The sequence below is a fragment of the Hyperolius riggenbachi genome, chromosome 1, assembly GCF_040937935.1.
Source record: "Hyperolius riggenbachi isolate aHypRig1 chromosome 1, aHypRig1.pri, whole genome shotgun sequence".
NCBI lineage: Eukaryota > Metazoa > Chordata > Amphibia > Anura > Hyperoliidae > Hyperolius > Hyperolius riggenbachi.
The window spans coordinates 570,719,962-570,743,063 of record NC_090646.1 but is presented as its reverse complement, the minus strand read 5'-3'; the positions used below and the strand labels follow the sequence as shown (position 1 = coordinate 570,743,063).

At 46.2% G+C, this 23,102-nt stretch overlaps 1 protein-coding gene across 1 annotated transcript; it reads left to right on the top strand.

The window, feature by feature from the left end:
• The first annotated feature begins 7,815 nt into the window (after positions 1-7,815).
• LOC137538057 (zinc finger BED domain-containing protein 5-like) lies at positions 7,816-9,243 on the top strand. The gene has a single exon (XM_068260062.1). It carries the CDS (start codon positions 7,816-7,818, stop codon positions 9,241-9,243), a length of 1,428 nt encoding a protein of 475 aa, XP_068116163.1.
• The last annotated feature ends 13,859 nt before the right edge of the window (positions 9,244-23,102 follow it).

The following is a 23,102-nucleotide window of genomic DNA, read 5'->3' as shown; positions in this document are numbered from 1 at the left end:
AGCGTGTGATTTGTTTGATCAGCTGATAGATTTGCAAAGGCTCCAGTTTGCTGTAATCACATCCTGCTTTAGCACATGATCATGACTAGCAAATCAGAGACTTACCTGTCTATCGCCTGACCAAACTGATCCCATGCTTCTCCATGAGATCTCCTAGATATGACCATCACTACTACCTAGTTTTAGGCACATGATGAGACGATTAACTTTTCCCATTCCATCTTACTAATAAAACCTTAATCTCACCCCTTGCCCTATGCATATATTGGGTGAGACTTCTTTCTTGCTGCTACACCACCCAATAACACTAATTATAACCTACTACCTCAATCTAGCTCCGTCCCCACCTGATGCCTAATTCTAACCATTAAGTTTACCTTGTGCCTAACTACTTCTGACTATCTTCTCAGGGTTTCCATCCCATAAAATAACCTCCCTAGCTTACAAAAACTAGAAAATGGCTTGTCAATTTCAGCTGTGACATTGCATGACTTTTTCTGCCTTGTTTCCTGGGTTGCTATTTAGGTGGGCTGCCTCATTGTAATGGCCTAGCTTCCCATAGTTTCGGGTCTGAGGAGGATGAGATGCAATGCATGACATGGTGCCAATCCCACACTTTTACTTTGCACTTGTGGGAGGGGAGGTTACACAACCACTCCCCTGCCCTGCTGTTTTGTCTCCTGTGGCTGGGAACTCAGTGGGACTTGTGGAAATGACACAGTGGAATGTAGTGCAAGGGTTGCCTGTAAGTTGACAGCTCCTCTGTTGTGCTGTATGGGATGGAACAGAAGCCCATAGGATACAATACAAGATGCAGGTCTGGTGGGTAGTGGAGCAGCATGGCCAAATGGGTGGTAGTGATATCACACTAAGCTACTACAGCAAGAACATTTCCTATGGTAATAACATCTCCAGGACATACCAACTTGCTTTCTTGTAGGTACAGGACTTTATCTAACACAGATGACTGTGTTCTCTACTTGTCCAGCTTTTGTAACTTCTCATTAGCTAGTTAGAAGACAGTCATCCTTATTGTCTGCTAATTTCCTATAGGTTAAAATTCTAGACAATACACACATTCTGTTTCCATGGTTGCACGGAAGCAACATTTTTTTTTATTTATTTTTTTCTTTCACTTATGCATATCTAGTGCTAGAAAGGTGATTTTTAATGACATTAAATTGAAAACGGATTTGTTTAGCAATTACATTGTTTGTTTGTTTGTTTGTTTTTAACCGCTTGAGGACCGCAGTGTTAAACCCCCCTAAAGACCAGGCCATTTTTTCAAGAAATAGGCCACTGCAGCTCTTAGGCCTCGCTGCAGGGCAGCACAACTCAACACACAGGTGATTCCCCTCCCTTTTCTCCCCACCAACAGAGCTCTCTGTTGGTGGGGTCTGATCGCTCCCCCAATGTTTATTTATTTTTTTATAAATATTTATCTGATTATTTTTGTAATAAATATGTCCTTTTTGTTTGCAGTTATTTTAATAAGCCCGCTCTCCCTATCCCCACCAGCCAATCACTGTGATCGATGTCATAGGCTTCAGCCTATGACAGCCGATCACCCCTGAGCCTCTGGAGGGGACAGCTGTGTCACACGGCTGTCCCCAGTACAGAGCTGCCTTAGACCGCAGCACTGTACGGGGTAATTAGATGGCGACATCTAACAGTCTCCTAGCAGCAATCGCCACTGGGAGACTGAAGTCGGGGCAGAGCTCCGCCTACCAAGTGGAGATGCGCGCTGATGCGTGTGCGATCTCCTGCAAAACAGGCCCACAGGACCTTATGCCGATCGGCGTTAGGTGGTCCTGGGGCTGCCTCCACGTCCACACCCATCGGCGTGACGCATTCGGCAAGTAGTTAATGCAATAGGTTGGCCTTGATTCATAAAGCATTACCACATGCAGCAATGCAGAAAACAGCTGATTTTACCAAGCACTTAGGAAAATCTCTTCATAAAGGCTGTTACTGCGTGGCAAGCAGTAATTACCAAGCAGTGAAGTAAATTACCAGCGTGTGCGGTAAATATGGCAACACATGTCAGTAAATGTCAATTCATAAAGATTAGAACATGCACCCAGAAACATATGCGGTGATTACCGCCAGCTCTTATGTGTCGGAAACTGTGCAGTAGCCGATACCTTCTAGGGACGGTCGAGCTGCTCTACCCCCCAGACAGCAAAGGAGAGAACCGGCACAAAAGATTTTTCCCCTGCAGCCCTTCAGATGTTTAAAAACCATTAGATTCCTGTTTGAAGATGCAGAGGTGCAAGTGAGGAAATCACCTAAGCATGGCATGTTTAATGTTTCTTGGAAGTTCACCTAATCTGTGGCATAAAATAAAATGTTAAGAAAGACTAATAGACAGATTCAGAGGGAGCAGATGGAGCATAGCAAACATGTACATCTAAAGGGATGTCAGGGATGCATCTTACTATTGTAATGCCATCACTGCAGGAAACAGCATGTAACAAAAGAGACAACTAAACACTCTTCTGCTGTTACTGAACAGGAGTTTATGAATTGAAGCCCATTTTTTTGGTAAATTACAGAACTTCTACCACACCTGTGAAAATCTTTAACGATTAGCAAACAAAAGTCTAAAATACCGAATGCGGTAGAATTTAGTATTTTAACGATCTGATTTTTATATCGCACAGCCCTTTATGAATCAGGGCCATTGTGGTTTTACTGCTGTTTGGAATGCTTAGCCGGGCCAAGCAAACCTCAGTAAAGGAGCTAAAGCAAACTGGACTCATCCAATTCCAGAATGGCAATGATGCCCTTCAAAATGACCAACAAAGTTACAGTATCTAGTGGCATTTCCTCCTTCTATGGAATACATGTTTTGTTCATGCTTGCATTGGAAAAGGAAAGCCCAGAATGTTCTGCAGATAAAACCAAGGGCAAATGAATCAGCTCATCCATTATTTGGCCTTATTGAAGTCTTTCTTTATTCAATAGATCCATGTATTAAATCAGCAGAGAAATCTGCCCCCCTTTCTGCATTTACATTTATCCTGGCAGGAATGAGAATGTATAAAATGCATATTCATTAATATGCTCCTATACAGATAGCACCTTTGACCCCCTTTATTTTCTGTTCTCTCTTCTCATTTCAGAAATTCCATTCTGCTTTCCAATTTCCATACTCAGTTGAATGGACCTTAAAGCAGCAGGGACAGCCATACAATCCCAGGAAGAAAAAAACACATATATAAGTAGATAAATGCTTGTTCTACTTACATAACATATGTATTGTACTGTCTACGTTTTGATTTTAGTGATTTTTACATAGTAAATAAAGAAAAAAATGTTCAAGGTATTTTCCATCTTTGCTGCCTCTGCCTGAAGCCAATCCCGATGTTGTGTCCTCCCTTACTCTTTTTTTCTCCTAGAAACTGCACTGTCATATCCAACTTTCTTTGTTAAAATATGCAAGCACAGCATAGATCATATAAGCAGCTTCTCCCTTCTCAGCCTTGTGTCACACACACTGAATTGCCCTCATCCAATCAGTGAAGAGCAGGAATGTCGGAAGGGAGATAACTAGCTTCCCTCTCCTCGGCAATGTACCAAATACAGCCAGGCTGACTGAGATAAGATTTAGATTATATTGGAATGCTTGCAATGCTGGGTCAGGTTGTAGACTGCAAAATAAACATAGAGCAGTGGGTAAATGGAATTTGATTTTATGCATTACAATCCCGCTTTAAACGCTGGTATGACCAGAAAAGATGACTTCTACTTTTCAATATATTGGCTATCATTCATAAACCTGTTGTCGGTAAAAAGAATCTGTGCGGGAAAACACCGCTGACTTCTGGCTGCTCATTCATAAAAATGTATCCAGTTGCGGTAGCAGTGCGGAGATTCCCCGAATTAGGCCGGCGGTAGGCTTGCAGAAGCACAGGAAGCTGCGGAGTTGATACATTTCTCCGTGTTCCGCTCTACTGCAGCTGCCTGGGAGGTCTGTGTCTCCATTCACGTAACATTGTTATCGCCATATCAGAGGGAGCGGTACTTCCCGACCTCATACCGCTTGCGGTGATCTTTATGAATTAACATTTTGCTACATTTTTTACAATAATCACTGCACAAGGCAGTGATTTATCGCTGTGCTCGGTAATGTCAGTTTTTCATGTGGAAGGAGCCTTTATGAATGCAGATTTTGCTAAGTGTGCGGTAAATTCAGCTGTTTTAAGCATTTCCGCATGCGGAAATGCTTTATGAATGATAGCCAATGTGAGTGACTTGTTATTATATGCTTACAGCCTCCGCTAATTATACACTGCAGTGTACACAAGCTTTTGACTTACGTGTCATTATTCTTATGCAGAAGGATCACACAATGTATGTACAATGGCAAATATACAAGAGCACAAATCACACAGTATATGTACAGGAATGTATAAACATAATCAGCACACAAGAGCATCATCAGACAGGTAAGGGTCAATAACCAGAATATCAGATAATACAGACAGTAAGCAAGAGAGTAGTCAGACAGGCTAGAGGTCTATACCAGGAAGTCAGATTATCAAGAGCAGAAAACTAGGCACAGGGAACAAGACACAGGAACAAGGACCGAATAACCAGAATCACAAAGCTACTAGCACAATGATATAGCAGTTCATAATTGGCAAAAGCAGCCTTATATATGAAGCAAATTGGTCAGGTGACAGTTCAGAAAGTTCTCAAAAGTTCCATGTGCAGGTGAGCTGAAGAAGTGCACAGTTTCAGGTAAGAGACAGTCTTTGAGCTTGTACCATCTGAGCGCCCACAACCTGGAGATAGAGACAGGGCGACACAGATAGACATGGAAGCCCTGGGAGGAGAGACTGTGCAGACAATGTGACCAGGGTGTCCAAGAGCAGCGTTTTTCAACCGCTGTGTGCCGCGAGATGTTGCCTGGTGTGCCGCCTAGGGTGCTTGTATCTGGCCCTGCTGTGCACGGATTGGCCAGAGCAGTGAATATTCAGTAGTGTTAATGAGCGGGAGGTGGACCTGCGCGAGCAGCTGGGCACACACAGATTAGTGTTGGGCGAACAGTGTTCGCCACTGTTCGGGTTCTGCAGAACATCACCCTGTTCGGGTGATGTTCGAGTTCGGCCGCCAAACTGTTCGGCCATATGGCCGAACTAAGAGCGCATGGCCGAACGTTCCCCGAACGTTCGGCTAGCGCTGTGATTGGCCGAACGGGTCACGTGGTTCGGACCCGAACGCGCTCTGATTGGCCGAACGGGTCACGTGGTTCGGGTAAATAAATACCCGATCCACGTCATTTCTCCGCCATTTGTCTGTGGGTTTAGCTTTGGGTAGGCAGGCAGGGTAGTTCTCTCTCCAGCTAGGCTAGCCAGGGTCCCCCCAGTCGTGTCGCTGCTGGGAACAGTAGTACACCGCTCACCCACACTATATAGCATTGTGTTTACTGCCACTCTGTGTCTCTGCTGGGAACAGTAGTACACCGCTCACCCTGTATAGCATTGTGCTCTGTGTCGCTGCTGGGAATAGTAGTACACCGCTCAGCCTCCACTGTATAGCATTGTGTTTACTGCCACTCTGTGTCTCTGCTGGGAACAGTAGTACACCGCTCACACACCACTGTATAGCATTGTGCTCTGTATCGCTGCTGGGAACAGTAGTACACCACTCACCCACCACTGTATACCATTGTGCTCTGTGTCGCTGCTGGGAACAGTAGTACACCGCTCACCCACCACTGTATAGCATTGTGCTCTGTGTCGCTGCTGGGAACAGTAGTACACTGCTCAGTCTCCACTGTATAGCATTGTGTTTACTGCCACTCTGTGTCTCTGCTGGGAACAGTAGTACACCGCTCACCCACCACTGTATAGCATTGTGCTCTGTGTCGCTGCTGGGAACAGTAGTACACCGCTCACCCACCCACCACTGTATAGCATTGTGCTCTGTGTCGCTGCTGGGAACAGTAGTACACCGCTCAGCCACCACTGTATAGCATTGTGTTTACTGCCACTCTGTGTCTCTGCTGGGAACAGTAGTACACCGCTCACCCACCACTGTATAGCATTGTGCTCTGTGTTGCTGCTGGGAACAGTAGTACACCGCTCACCTACCCACCACTGTATAGCATTGTGCTCTGTGTCGCTGCTGGGAACAGTAGTTCACCGCTCAGCCACCACTGTATAGCATTGTGTTTACTGCCACTCTGTGTCTCAAAGCGTGGCCTTCTCCTCCTGCGCCTCCTCCTGTTCCATCACGTGTGCTGCTGCTGGGTTAGCGTTGCCGGTCCCTTTTTACGGAACCTCTTATCTATATTACATTTATGACTGCATGCTGACAAAAAGCAAATTGCTATCCGCACGCTTCTTGTCCTCATGCAAGGCCTGGGTTGTTGTGTCTCACAGCGTGGCCTTCTCCTCCTGCGCCGCCCTCCTCCTGTTCCATCACGTGTGCTGCTGCTGGGTTAGCGTTACCGGTCCCTTTTCCTGGAACCTCTCATCTGTATTACATTTATGACTGCATGCCGACAAAAAGCATGTTACCTGTGCAAAGAAAACAGACATTTCCCGCATTTAAAAGACAGTTTTCCCTTTGAAACTTTAAAATCGATTTTCTCAAAAACTATAAGCTCTTTTTGCTATTTTTTTTTCCTCTTGTACCCACTCCCAAGGTGCAAATACCCTGTAAATTTGGGGTATGTAGCATGTAAGGATGCTTTAAAAAACACGAAACTTCGGGTCCCCATTGACTTCCATTATGTTCGGAGTTTGGCGCGAACACCCGAACATTGCGGCCATGTTCGGCGAAAGTTCGCGAACCCGAACATCCAGGTGTTCGCCCAACACTAACACAGATATGTAAGGCGGAGCTGTACAGAGCAGACAGCTGTACGCTTGTTTTTTGTACACTTGTATCTGGCCCCGCTGTGCGCGATTGGCCAGAAGCAGTGAATATGCAATAGTGTTAATGAGCGGGGAGCGGATCCACTCGAACGAGCGGAGTGGATCGGCCCCCCGCTTATTAACACTAATGCATATTCACTGCTTCTGGCCAATCCGCGCACAGCGGGGCCAGATACAAGCGTACAAAAACCAAGCGTATAGCTGTCCGCTCTGTGCAGCTCCGCCTACCGCTTCCGTCATTACATCGCTGGCTGTCCAGCGATTGGTAAAACTGTGTGTGCCACTCACTCGAGTGGACCCGCCCCCCCCTCATTAACAATAACACATATTCACTGCTTCTGGCGGCTCTGGCCAATCGGCGCACAGCGGTAGGCGGGCCAGACAAGCGTGCAGGGCAGGCAGCGGGCGGACACTCAGAAAACTGCAGATAGTGACGATAACTATATCGTCTTCACGTGAACCGCCCCCCGCTGCCCTCACATGAACCGCCCCCGCTGCCCGGCTCTTAAAAAGGAACTCCAGCGAACACTGCTGACAGGTGATGTAGCAGCTACATGGTTTTACTGCTGACAGGTGATGTAGCTGCTGCATGGTTTTTGGCAGTTTTTGGCAGTTGGAAACAGCTATTTCCCACAATGAAGCAAGGTTCACAGACAGGAAACTGCCTGTACTGTACGTACTTTTCTTGTTCTTGTGGGAGGGGTTTCACCACAATATCAGCCATATAGAGTCACCTGATGATCCATTTGTGATGGGGTATCAGCTACTAGGATATCCTCTTCCGACTTCCTTCCAGGCCTAGCACAGTGTGGAGACAGAGCTGTCATTTGGAGCTGTCATCAGAAGAGTGCTGAGTGTGACGGACAGCGGTTATCTGGAGGAGACAAGCGCAGTAAGTCCTGAGTGACAGTGAGATACTGAAGTGATGGACAAGTTTTTGAAAAGGAAAGAACTGGACTCTGAACAAAATTTGGAGCCAGATGAGAGCCCAAGTATGAGTGGGGGTCAAAAGAAAGCAAAGATGGTTATCGCAAGCAAATTCTCTGGCGCAAGGCAATATAGCGAAAGCTATATTTCAGTTGGATTTACTTTCACTGGAGATGCAAACAAACCAACTCCACTGTGCGTGGTGTGTGGTGAAAAGCTAGCTAACAGTGCTATGGTCCCAAGCAAACTTAAACGCCATCTCCAAACGAAACACCCTTCGCTTCAAAACAAGAATGCGGACTATTTTGTTCGCCTGCGTGACAACACGGAGAAACAGGCAACTTACATGAGAAAAACCACAAAGGTAAATGAAAGAGCTCTCAAAGCTAGCTATCAAGTTGCTGAACTTATAGCCAAGTCAAAAAAGTCACACACCGTGGCAGAGACATTAATACTTCCTGCCTGCAAAGCTATTGTAGAGGAGATGCTCGGACCTGAAGCAGCTAAGGAAATAGCCAAAGTCCCTCTCTCAGACAACACAATTTCCAGGCGTATTAATGACATATCTGCAGACATCGAAAGTGTGGTTTTGGAAAAGATCCGTATCAGTGAGAAATTTGCATTGCAACTTGACGGGTCTACTGATATCAGTGGACATGCTCAACTCTTGGCCAATGTGCGTTTTGTTGATGGTGATGCAATTAGAGAAAACTTCTTTTTTTGCAAGGCATTGCCAGAAAAAACAACAGGAGAAGAAATTTTTCGGGTCACATCAGAATACCTTGAACAAGGAGGACTTAAGTGGGAAAACTGCACAAGTGTCTGCACCGATGGAGCTGCAGCCATGGTCGGGCGCACCAAAGGCTTTGTAAGCAGAGTGAAGGAAAGAAATCCAGATGTGATTGTTACACATTGTTTTTTACACCGCGGGGCCCTCGTAGCCAAGACTTTACCAGCAGTCCTAGTTCATGTGTTGGATGATGTTGTGCGCATGGTAAACTTTTTAAAGTCACGATCCGTGAAAAGTCGCATATTTGCAGCTTTGTGTGAGGAGATGGGAGCGAAGCATAAAACCTTGCTGTTTCATACGGAGGTCCGGTGGTTGTCGCGTGGCAAGGTCTTGGTTCGTGTGTATGAGCTGCGGGAGGAACTTAAAGTGTTTCTGACAAATGAGAGGTCAGATTACGCAAAGCAGCTTGCAAGGGACGAGTGGTGTTCAAGGCTGGCATACCTGGCAGATATATTTTATCATCTGAATGAACTGAACACACGAATGCAAGGCCGAAGTGAAAAACTGCTTACAAGTACAGATAAAATAAATGGATTCCGTTCAAAGGTGCAACTCTGGCATCAACACGTGATCTTGAAATGTTCACACTCACCAAGCAATGGCAAGGTGCTCCCACTGCTGCACTGTGTGAGATAATAGTTAAACATTTAAAAACTCTTGAGGAGAAGTTGTCATTTTATTTCTCTTCAGTCTCCACTGAATGCCTTGACTGGGTTAGGGACCCTTATAGCTCAGCATCAGTTGGTGGAAAGGACATGACTTTTAGAGTTGGGCCGAACGGTTCGCCGGCGAACGTGGTTCGCGCGAACGTGGTTCGCGCGAACGTAGGTGGTTCGCGTGCGGGTACCGCACGCGAACCTTTTGCGGAAGAAGTTCGGTTCGCCCCATAATGCACTGAGGGTCAACTTTGACCCTCTACATCACAGTCAGCAGGCCCAGTGTAGCCAATTAGGCTACACTAGCCCCTGGAGCCCCACCCCCCCTTATATAAGGCAGGCAGCGGCGGCCATTACGGCCACTCGTGTGCCTGCATTAGTGAGAGTAGGGCGAGCTGCTGCAGTCTCTCATATAGGGAAAGATTAGTTAGGCTTAACTTCTTCCTGGCTGCATACCTGTTCTGTTCAGTGAGCCCTCAGCCCACTGCATACCTGTACTGTGATCCTGCAACTGCATACCTGTTCAGGGATCCTGCCACTGCATACCTGTTCTGTTCAGTGAGCCCTCAGCCCACTGCATACCTGTACTGTGATCCTGCCACTCCATACCTGTTCAGTGATCCTGCCACTGCATACCTGTTCAGTGATCCTGCCACTGCATACCTGTTCTGTGAACCCGCCACTGTATACCTGTTCTGTTCAGTGGACCCGCCACTGTATACCTGTTCTGTGAACCCGCCACTGTATACCTGTTCTGTTCAGTGGACCCGCCACTGTATACCTGTTCTGTTCAGTGGACCCGCCACTGTATACCTGTTCTGTTCAGTGGACCCGCCACTGTATACCTGTTCAGTGAACCCGCCACTGCATACCTGTTGTGTTCAGTGAACCTGCCACTGCATACCTGTTCTGTGAACCCGCCACTGTATACCTGTTCTGTTCAGTGGACCCGCCACTGTATACCTGTTCAGTGAACCCGCCACTGTATACCTGTTCTGTTCAGTGGACCCGCCACTGTATACCTGTTTAGTGAACACGCCACTGCATACCTATTGTGTTCAGTGATCCTGCCACTGCATACCTGTTCTGTGAACCCGCCACTGTATACCTGTTCTGTTCAGTGGACCCGCCACTGTATACCTGTTCTGTGAACCCGCCACTGTATACCTGTTCTGTTCAGTGGACCCGCCACTGTATACCTGTTCTGTGAACCCGCCACTGTATACCTGTTCTGTTCAGTGGACCCGCCACTGTATACCTGTTCTGTTCAGTGGACCCGCCACTGTATACCTGTTCTGTTCAGTGGACCCGCCACTGTATACCTGTTCAGTGAACCCGCCACTGCATACCTGTTGTGTTCAGTGAACCTGCCACTGCATACCTGTTCTGTGAACCCGCCACTGTATACCTGTTCTGTTCAGTGGTCCCGCCACTGTATACCTGTTCAGTGAACCCGCCACTGTATACCTGTTCTGTTCAGTGGACCCGCCACTGTATACCTGTTTAGTGAACACGCCACTGCATACCTATTGTGTTCAGTGATCCTGCCACTGCATACCTGTTCTGTGAACCCGCCACTGTATACCTGTTCTGTTCAGTGGACCCGCCACTGTATACCTGTTCTGTTCAGTGGACCCGCCACTGTACACCTGTTCTGTTCAGTGGACCCGCCACTGTATACCTGTTCAGTGAACCCGCCACTGCATACCTGTTGTGTTCAGTGAACCTGCCACTGCATACCTGTTCTGTGAACCCGCCACTGTATACCTGTTCTGTTCAGTGGACCCGCCACTGTATACCTGTTCTGTGAACCCGCCACTGTATACCTGTTCTGTTCAGTGGACCCGCCACTGTATACCTGTTCTGTTCAGTGGACCCGCCACTGTATACCTGTTCTGTTCAGTGGACCCGCCACTGTATACCTGTTCAGTGAACCCGCCACTGCATACCTGTTGTGTTCAGTGAACCTGCCACTGCATACCTGTTCTGTGAACCCGCCACTGTATACCTGTTCTGTTCAGTGGACCCGCCACTGTATACCTGTTCTGTGAACCCGCCACTGTATACCTGTTCTGTTCAGTGGACCCGCCACTGTATACCTGTTCTGTTCAGTGGACCCGCCACTGTATACCTGTTCAGTGAACCCGCCACTGCATACCTGTTGTGTTCAGTGAACCTGCCACTGCATACCTGTTCTGTGAACCCGCCACTGTATACCTGTTCTGTTCAGTGGACCCGCCACTGTATACCTGTTCAGTGAACCCGCCACTGTATACCTGTTCTGTTCAGTGGACCCGCCACTGTATACCTGTTCAGTGAACCCGCCACTGCATACCTGTTGTGTTCAGTGAACCTGCCACTGTATACCTGTACTGTTCAGTGAACCCACCGCATCAGTGCGCATACCTGTGCAGTTAAGTGAACCCACCTACCTACGTGAGTGCACGCAGTGTGATATACCACTCCGTGCATACCCGATATGGACAAAACAGGTAGAGGAAGAGGTAGTGGCAGAGGCAGAGGAAGGCCACCCGGCAGGTCTGCGCGAGGTCGTGTAAATGTAATTTCGTGTGGACCTGGCCCACAGTACAGTGCTCGGAAGAAGGCACGTCCCATCACCTCCCAAGATTGTCAGGACGTGGTTGAGTATTTAGCGACACAGAACACCTCATCTTGCTCAGCCACCAGCGCTACTACTAGCACCACTTCCGCTGCATTTGACACTTCGCAAGAATTATTTAGTGTTGAAATCACTGATGCACAGCCATTGTTGTTACAGCCAGATGAATTTTCACCAGCTAATATGTCTGAGTTACGCGGCAACACTATGGATGTAACGTGTCAGGAGGATGAAGGACCTACTGATGGTGCAAGTTTGGATTTGTCTGAGGCAAGCGAAGCTGGGCAGGATGACTACGATGATGACGGTAATAGGGATCCTCTGTATGTTCCCAATAGAGGAGATGAAGAGGGGGACAGTTCAGAGGGGGAGTCAGAGAGTAGTAGGAGGAGAGAAGTTGCTGAAAGAAGCTGGGGCAGCTCTTCGTCAGAAACAGCTGGTGGCAGAGTCCGGCACCATGTATCGCCACCTATGTACAGCCAGCCAACTTGCCCTTCAGCATCAGCTGCTGAGGTCCCCATAGTGCCCACATCCCAGGGTGGCTCAGCGGTGTGGAAATTTTTTAATGTGTGTGCCTCAGATCGGACCAAAGCCATCTGTTCGCTCTGCCAACAAAAATTGAGCCGTGGAAAGGCCAACACTCACGTAGGGACAAGTGCCTTACGAAGGCACCTGGAGAAAAGGCACAAACAGCAATGGGATGGCCACCTGAGCAAAAGCAGCAGCAGCACACAAAAGAAAAGTCACCCTCCTTCTCCTCTTCCTCCTTCAGGTGCATCATCTGCTTCTGCCGCTTTCTCCCTTGCACCTTCACAGGCACCCTCCTCCACTCCGCCTCTGCCCTTGAGCGGTTCCTGCTCCTCTGCCCACAGCAGCAGTCAGGTGTCCGTGAAGGAAATGTTTGAGCGGAAGAAGCCACTTTTGGCCAGTCACCCCCTTGCCCGGCGTCTGACAGCTGGCGTGGTGGAACTGTTAGCTCGCCAGCTGTTACCATACCGGCTGGTGGACTCTGAGGCCTTCCGTAAATTTGTGGCCATCGGAACACCGCAGTGGAAGATGCCAGGCCGCACTTATTTTTCGAGAAAGGCCATACCCCAACTGCACCGTGAAGTTGAGAGGCAAGTGGTGTCATCTCTTGCGAAGAGCGTTGGGTCAAGGGTACACCTGACCACGGATGGCTGGTCTGCCAAGCACGGGCAGGGCCGCTACATTACCTACACAGCCCATTGGGTGAACCTGGTGGTGAACGATGGCAAGCAGAAAGCGGCGGACCAAATTGTGACACCTCCACGGCTTGCAGGCAGGCCTCCTGCCACCTCCTCTCCTCCTGCTACATGCTCTTCGCTGTCCTCCTCCTCCTCCTTGGCTGAGTGGCAGTTCTCCTCTCCAGCTACACAGCCCCAGCTCCGCAGGGCCTATGCTGCATGCCAGGTACGACGGTGTCACGCCATCTTAGACATGGCTTGTCTCAAAGCGGAGAGTCACACTGGAGCAGCTCTCCTGGCTGCTCTTAAGAAACAGGTGGATGAGTGGCTGACCCCGCACCACCTGGAGATAGGCAACGTGGTGTGCGACAACGGCAGCAATCTGCTTGCCGCTTTGCATATGGGGAAGCTGACACACATACCCTGCATGGCACATGTCATGAATCTAGTGGTTCAAAGATTTGTGGCAAAGTACCCTGGCTTAGCGGATGTCCTGAAGCAGGCCAGGAAGTTCTGTGGGCATTTGAGGCGCTCTTACACAGCCATGGCACGATTTGCAGAAATTCAGCGTAAAAACAACATGCCGGTGAGACGCCTCATTTGCGATAGCCCCACTCGCTGGAACTCGACCCTGCTCATGTTCTCCCGCCTGCTAGAACAGAAGAAAGCCGTCACCCAGTACCTCTACAACTGGAGTAGAACAAAACAGTCTGGGAAGATGGGGATGTTCTGGCCCGACAACTGGACACTGATGAAAAATGCATGCAGGCTCATGCGGCCGTTTGAGGAGGTGACCAACCTGGTGAGCCGCAGTGAGGGCACCATCAGCGACTTAATTCCCTACGCGTACTTCTTGGAGCGTGCTGTGCGTAGAGTGGCGGATGAAGCTGCGAATGAGCGTGACCAGGAACCGTTACGGCAGGAACAGGCATGGGACCAATTTTCATCAGACCCAGCTGTTTCCTCAACACCTGCGGCAGCACAGAGGGGGGAGGAGGAGGAAGAAGAGAGGTCGTGTGCAGAAGACGAGTCAGACTCAGAGGATGATGAGCAAGGTGTTTCTTTGGGGGAGGAGGAGGAGGAGGAGGAGGGGACAGCGGCAGGAGAACAACCGCAGCAGGCGTCGCAGGGGGCTTGTGCTGCTCAACCTTCCCGTGGTATTGTTCGCGGCTGGGGGGAGGAGTTTGACTTACGTGACGTCACTGAGGAAGAGCAAGAGGAGATGGAGGGTACTGGATCCGACTTTGTGCATATGTCGTCTTTTATGCTGTCCTGCCTGTTGAGGGACCCCCGTATAAAAAACCTCAAGGGGAATGAGCTGTACTGGGTGGCCACACTACTAGACCCTCGGTACAGGCACAAAGTGGCGGACCTGTTACCAACTCACCTGAAGGTGGAAAGGATGCAGCACATGCAGAACCAGCTGTCAACTATGCTTTACAATGCCTTTAAGGGTGATGTGACAGCACAACGCCAGCAAGGTACCACTGCCACTAATCCTCCTCCCGTGTCCACGCAGTCAAAGACAGGACGCTCCAGCGATCTCATGGTGATGTCGGACATGCGGACGTTCTTTAGTCCAACGCCTCGCCGTAGCCCTTCCGGATCCACCCTCCACCAACGCCTCGACCGGCAGGTAGCCGACTACCTGGCCTTAAGTGTGGATGTAGACACTGCTGTGAACAGCGATGAGGAACCCTTGAACTACTGGGTGCGCAGGCTTGACCTGTGGCCAGAGCTGTCCTAATTTGCCATCCAACTTCTCTCCTGCCCTGCCGCAAGCGTCCTCTCAGAAAGGACCTTCAGCGCAGCTGGAGGCATTGTCACAGAGAAGAGAAGTCGCCTAAGTCACAAAAGTGTTAAGTACCTCACCTTTATCAAAATGAATGAGGCATGGATCCCGGAGGGCTGCTGCCCGCCCCAAGACTAAGTCAGTCCCCGCACACACAGCATCTCTGCCTGCACGCCGTGTGACTGGCTGCCTGGCCTGCCCCAAAAAGACTAAGTCGCTCCCAGTCCCTCCACACAGCATGTCTGCCTGCAGGCCGCTTCACTACCTTCTCCGCCACCACCAACAGGGTCCGGGACTCCAGGCGGATTGCTGAATTTTTTAGGCCGCTGCTAGCAGCGGCCGCTGTAATAATTTTTATGGTGCGTGTACATGACTGCCTAATTTTTCTGGCTGCACTGAGGGCAGCTGCAACAACAAAAGAAAAGGCATGTACATGCGCCCATTCCCCTTCGTGATCATTACCTTGCCGTGGTGAAGGGGCTTGCGTATCACAATGAAGCAATGACCGGCGCCTAGATGAGTGTCTCGGGGGGCACACAAAAGATAATAAGGTCGTTGCTTCATTGTGGTCAGACCAAATTTGATCAGCTGGACAGTCACTGTTCTGTCATTCAGCTACATCAGCCAGGCCGACCATATGGGCTGTAAAGCCACCAAAACCTGCACTCTCGCCATGGTGCGCACCAGTCCAGCACGGCCGTCACTAGTACAAACAGCTGTTTGCGGTGCGTTACACGGTGAGTTTGGTGTGTCAGTGTGAAGCAGTACCTTAATTACACTACCTGATTGATGTATACACATGCAAGATGTTTTAAAGCACTTTAGGCCTGTCATTTAGCATTCAATGTGATTTCTGCCCTTAAAACGCTGCTTTGCGTCAAATCCAGATTTTTCCCGGGGACTTTTGGCGTGTATCCCACTCCGCCATGCCCCCCTCCAGGTGTTAGACCCCTTGAAACATCTTTTCCATCACTTTTGTGGCCAGCATAATTATTTTTTTTTTCAAAGTTCGCATCCCCATTGAAGTCTATTGCGGTTCGCAAACTTTAACGCGAACCGAACGTTCCGCGAAAGTTCGCGAACCCGGTTCGCGAACCTAAAATCGGAGGTTCGGCCCAACTCTAATGACTTTACAGGAGCAGGAGGAACTAACTGAACTGAGACAAAATCGTGGTTTCAAGCTAAGATTTGCTGATCTACCTTTGGACAGTTTTTGGTTGGATACCGCCAAGCAGTTCTGGCAAACAAAGCTATTTTGACATTGCTTCCATTTTCCACTACATATCTGTGTGAGATTAGATTTTCAAGCATGATTGCTATAAAAACCAAATACAGAGAGAGACTGAGAGCTGTTGACGAAGAGCTACGTGTGTGTCTTTCATCGATTCCAGCCAGAATATCAGCTTTGTGTTCAGCCAAACAGGCCCAGGTTGCGCACTGAATAAGTATTTTATAATTTTTCACTATTCTGTTTACTTAATATTTCATAATAAAGTAATTGTAAAATACTTACTTTGTGTTTATTTGATTCCTATTCAAGAGAATTACTTTATATATAGTCAATATAGGCACAGAGTTACATTTTTTAACATTTTTTAATGGTGATGTGCCTTGTGATTTTTTTCATGAAACAAGTGTGCCTTTGCCCAAAAAAGGTTGAAAAACACTGTCCTAGAGGATAAGGCCCTCTTCATGCTACACTGCAGCAAATATGCACCTGTGAGGACTGTCCATCTCCAGAAACTCTCCGCCCGCATCCCGGATTTCACCTCCACAGATGAGGAGAGGTAACTCTACATGCTACTGGGAGAAGAGGAAACAAACGTGCAAACAGCAGCCCAATATGTCACTGCCTGCCACCAACTGAGAGGAACATGATACCATATCGACTATACACCCCCAATACCCCCCTATGTACTGTATATCCCAGCCACCTATACTGTCCCTTACATCCTCCACACCCCATGGACTATGTACCCCAACCCCCTATACCTTCCCTTATTCCCACAATCCCTCCCCCCCACCCCAGTGTTAATGCTTTGTTTTGCTTTATCAATGCTAAATGTATTTGATCCTGCCAATAAAGGATGGATTTGAATGTGGAAAAGAGACATCTGCGAGTGGACAACGGAAGTCCTTGAAAAGTCCATAAGTGCTGCCACCAGCAGGGATTCAAAGACACAATTTGTGACATGGATGTTGTTTTAAGTGTGATTTCCAGGTGTTCCAATAAATATATATATATAAATTGCTATTTCCTTGCTCTGTTAACACTATTTCCACTCCCCTGCTATTCGCCAGCTATAAAAACGTCAACCACAACTCAATTTCTGCATAACCCATAAGATGACATCATTGTTCATCATAGAAGATTCATAAAGTGTATATAAAAAACCTTTTGGGGTGACTGATGACAACTGCGATTAGGGTGTGATTGAGTAACTTTTTAAAATATTTCTAAAGATTTAAAAATAGTAAGCAACAGATCATATAAGCATTCATCAACCTACCAGGCCTATTCATATAAAGTAGGAAATGCAACTGATTCAAACTGTAATTCCCAGTTTTCCCATGTGGACTGTTAGGTGTCCATGGATGAAAACATCTTCTTCTGTAGGTAAATGTAGGCACACATACTTTGGCCTCGATTCATAAAAGTGCTGTCGGGAAGGTAACGTCGAGTGGGGAAACACCGCTGTCGGTATTTCCGCCTTCAGGGTGGTAATTCATAAAAATTTTGCTAGTTGTGACAGGCGTGCGGAGATATTCCGCTGTAGGCAGGCGTTAGGCTGTCGGGAGACATGCGGAAACAGGAGAAGCAGGCGGAATCCCTCCGTGCGGTGTTCTCTCTGCAGCTGCTTGGGAGGTCTGTCCCATTCACTGCACTGTATTCCGCACGCTTCTCGCCACATCAGAGGTAGCGGTAATACCCGTCCACATACCGCTACCTCTAATCTTTATGAATTGACATTTGTTACTTTTGCTATGATAATCACCGCGCAAGGCGGTGATTGATCACTCTGCTCGCGAATGTCGGCTTTTCATGCGGAAAAAGCCTTTATGAATACAGATTTTGCTGTGTGGTCGGCAAAGTGAGCAGTTTTCAGCATTTCCGAATGCGGGAATGCTTTATGAATCGAGGCCTTAGTGTCTGTTGCAGTAAAGCATGTAACAGTCACATATTATCACTTTCAATCATCCTTTTGGAAAAGAAATGCATCAAAACAGTTAAAACCTTTTTCTAGATTTTTGTTGTTGTTGCTGCTATTCCTTCTCTACCCCCTACTAAAATAATGCTGCACCTTTCTTGTCCTGACTCCCCCCAGAACAACTACAACTTTTTGGGAAAAAATTAGTCTTTTGTTGTTACTTAAAGTGGATCCGAGATGAATTTTTATACCTTGCATAATTGGGTTCCTTTCCTATTGTTTATAGGGCATTCCTCAAGCCAAATACTTTTTTGTTTTTGTTTTAATACTGTAATTTCCTATAAACTGAACAAGCCACGCCCACAGCTTCTCAGAGAGCCAAGGCACTTTCAGACAGTAGCAAGGGCTCATGGGAGCTCAGTCTGGGCAGGAGGAGGGGGAGGTATTACTAGCCAGAGATTTCAGAGGCAGAGGGAGGAGGAGGGGGGATTAGGTTGTTTTGCTCAAGATGCAGATAAGCCTGCCTCTGTGTAATGTTTACAAACAACATGGATGCTGTCATTGGACTACAAGAAGAAATAATCATATTCTATCAAAGCTGTTTGCAGCTAGATTTGTTGTGTAAACTATCTAAACTTTAGATAAGATATATAGACAAGTTACTTGTTATAGTTAGTTTTTCATCTCGGATCCGCTTTAAGTGGTAAGGGCGGTGGCAAAGTTTAACAAACGTGAGCTTTTCATTTGAAAAGATGCCAAACTTAATTTTTTTTTCTCAGCTTCCTAGACCCATGCTAATATATAGCTCATAACATTATATATCTAAAGCTTTCAAAATAACATTTAGGATTTATTATTCCAAACATTTCTAAATAATTTCAGCAAAAAAATTCATAAAGATGTATCAAAACCTCATTACAATATTGTGAAACCTTATATCTTCCACTGTAATGTTGGGTTAACTTAAATAAGAATTGGATAGATAGCAACCATCTGATAGAGCATGAAGTTAGAATAAATTACTGACTTAATCATTCAAACCATGCAAGTGAGTTACACTCTTGAGTCCTTTTAAATGATAGAAAAAACCTGGCTAATTAAAATTAATTTTTGTTGCCCTATCTCCTTAGTTTCATTGTACACAATGCTGTACGGACATCAACCTATCTTGATGAAATACAAGGACTGTAATATAAAATCGGAAGTAAAACTAATCTAAAGCACATACTTAAGGCCCAAGATCCCATTTGTGGGATTAATAAGTAATATAATACATCAGAGACACTGAATTACTGAAAAAAGAATATTAATGATGTCTGGGTGACATAATAAATCAGTGCTGGGAAGTCAAGTTAGTTTGTATACTGTCAACGAATGAGCACAAAGAGGAAAATGATTTCCTGAAATACACTTGTAACACATTCATTATATTGTACGGTGCTGATTTCTTCTATTACATCTCCAGTTTGTCTGTTTTTTTTCCATGCTTTAATCCAGCCGTATTATAAACATCACCTGGGCTCAGGTAATTGTAACATGATGAATGAAATAAACGCATAAAGTTGCTTTTGACACCAACAAAGAAAAAGTTGATATTAAAATTATCCATTAATAAGCAATTACCAATGTTAGAGTCACCTAATTAAAATGGTTGGCTAAAATAATGTTGTTTGTTTTATTTTAAGCAAACCTGAGTTTATGAAAATAAACTGATGAGCTAAACAATTGTATCCATAGTCTTAATTCTGAAGAAGATTTTCCTAGAATACCCTAATCTTATTTTTGTATTTGAAGGTTTAATCTGCCTTTAAAGTGTACCCGAGGCAACATGTCACATGATGAGATAAACATGTCAAAGCAGGTGGCGCCGAAACCAGGCACCCAATAGCAGCAATATAATGCTGTGTGGGGCGCATAAGGGTAATTCGGGGCGCCAGCGGCTGCTGGGCCTTGAATTACATCTCCCTCCGAGTTGCGACAACTTGGAGGGGGAATAGAATTTAAAGCCGCCGGGGAGTTTTACATTCGCTTCCCCCGGCACCCAACTCACCAGCGACGCACACATACGAACGCAAACATGTGTATGTACAGTGCAAAATATATTTTTAATCAGGCTGTTTTTCTTTTTCTGTTTTGCTGCCTGAAAGAGTTAATTTTCAGGCATGAAAGTAACTGCTTATCTCTTGTCTGTACGTTGTCATGAATATAGTATAAGTGCTGTCCTACTGGGCCCACCAAAAGAGCAGCAATCCTGACTCACCCCACTACAAAACCATGTTGCACAATGAAGACCAATAAAAGCCATGTGCTCTGAAAGAAGAGGTCAACTCTATGCTCCCTCCAAACACAGATCCACGGGTCCTAACAAGAGGCCATATAAAACATGACACAGACAAGAGCAAAGAGCGCTATGTATATAAATGGATGCCTGAAAAAAACACTCACAAATGCTAACCACATACCAGTCCCTATAGAGAGAGTATAAAATGGCCCCATTCCTGGAAAATTTCCAAAACTCTCAAAAAAAGGCAAATCCCGAATGTCTACAGACTGAACCTTGAAATTGAGTCGGGGAGACAGAGACTCTGTTTAAAGCAAACCCGTGAGGTTTGCGTGGAACTGTTTTAGATACTAACCTTGGGTGGGGGGAGCCTCTGGATCCTAAAGAGGGTTCCCCCAACCTCCTGCGCAGTCTTGTTCCAGTGCTGGGACCCCCGAAGACTGGCCTCCTTGCGCACGTGTGCTAGCTCTGTGCCATTTGGCGTTCTTTGGCAATAGCCAGGGTGGATCAGGCCCGTGTTACTACGCCGATGCAGTGTGCAGCTATGCAGCAGAGCAGACATGATCTGCCCGGGGTGGGATGGAGCTAGTGTGCATGTGCAAGGCTCCGAAAAGCATAGACAAATAGAATTTCAGGGGTCCTACTGCTGGAACAAGCACCTGCAGGGGGGGGCCCAGGGATGTCAGGTACTCCAGGTTCTTATAATTTCTCCTTCCAATAAAGGTGCTGTCCCTCCTGAACAGGCGTTGTTTTGGGGGTGGGGGGTAATGGTGGCCCCACTTGTTATATGATTCCTGGGAGATGGACCTCTTGACCACTAGGTATAATGTGGGGGAAGGAATTTTGAACATTGCGAGGGCCCCATTTCATTGGTATGGGGCCCCAGGATTTGTAGCTATGCTATTTGTCCTTTATTAGACAAACTTATGTTTCTGAGATAAGATAAAAGAGCTTGTCTATTGTAACAAGTAAACCAAAAAAAGTTTTCAAAGTTGTTCATTTCCTTGCCTTGCCTCCCAGTTTTATATTGTCTGGAAACATGGAGCTGGGCTGAGACTTGAATCCAAAAATATTTTTAAAAATAGTCCTCCTAAGAGAAAATGAAAACATAAAAAAGGAAAAGAAGCATGTCAACATAATATCCTCTGGAAAGTTGTTTGTCTAGAGGATGCCCAGCTCTTGTTTGAACGACTGTGTTAGACTTCACTTAATATTACCACTTGTTTTCACGTTGTCTAACATTTGTGTTAGTCGACTTTCTCCTAAATGGCGTAAGGCATTTATTTTCACTAATCCCAGCAAATACAGCTTGGAATTATATTAGTCTGACAGTGACTGCTTTTGCTATTTTGAATTGTGGCTTGGTTGAAGCAGACGTCCAAGTGTACAGTGGTTTATGGTTGGAGACATAATTTCAGGAGGGAGCACGCTTGGACAGCCAAGCTTATATTTTTCCAGACATATAGCAGGATCCTACCATATTTCCCCGTAGAAAAATGTCTACTGATTTAACCCACAAAACCTACTAATCTTCTCGGATGGGCTATTCTTAGAATTGGAGGGACAGTACGTGGTCATTTAGAGAAACTTGGCAACTCTCAAGAGACACTTGTGCAGCTATGACCAACCACAAAGGGAGATGATGTGGCTGGTGTATAAAGAGGCATTATGCTCATAGTGCTGCTTCTGTGACTCAGAGAATCTGTAGGAAAACATGATACTAAATATGTTTACAGATGTGTGCAGTGCAACATAGTTTCTAATAAACCTATTTGTGTAGGCAGGCATGCTTCTTTTTTATTTTGCTGTGACGTTATATGATGACGAGTCGACATCCTTAGAATGCAAAAAAAAGGTAATATTTAATTTATTGTCATTTTCAAGTGCTAAAATCTATCTTCATCTACACTGTAAGGACTAAAGGGCGCTGCGCAATATTACGCTTTCACTTCCATTTTTTATTTCATGAAATAGGCACAAAGTGTTTTGTAATTAAAATAGCTTGTTATAAAATCTGCATAAAACACAGGGGAAGACAATGTTAAACACATGCTAAAGAAAAGAAAAAAACATAGATCTCATCCCTAAAAAACTCTTTATGAATTTGGTGTAGAATATAAATATGACTTAAAGGACAACTGAAATGAGAGGTATATGGAGGCTGCCATATTTATTCCCTTATAAGCAATACCAGTTGCCTGGCTGTCCTGCTGATCCTCTGCCTCTAATTCTTTTAGCCATGAAGCCTGAACAAGCATGCAGCAGGTAAGGTGTTTCTGACATTATTGACAGATCTGACTGGATTAACTGCATGAATGTTTTTAGACACTACTGCAGCCAAATAGATCAGCAGGGCTGCCCAGCAACTGGTATTGTTTAAAAGCAAATAAATATGGCAGCCTCCGTATTCTTCTCACTGCAGTTGTCCTCTAAGCTATGTTGTAATTTTATGTGTGTGTTATTTATGTTTTCATATCACCCACCCGATAAGGATCTTTCAGAAGTTAATATCTTACCTTGTTTGCCAAAATCCTATATTTTACTTGATTCCTTTGTTTACCTGAACTTGTTCCTTTTCCCTCTGGACACTAGAGGTCATGGTTGCTAGATAAGGCAGGCTCTCTGTTGCTCTAAAGAGACAGGTAATCTCTTAACAGCAACCTCTAGCAGCCAGAGAGAGAAGTAGCAGGTGCAATTTGATAGAGATTACATTTAATTGGCCCAATTTCAAGCTACATACATTTTTTCATTTAATCTGCATGCAAGCTGATATTGGAAATATAAATATTGGC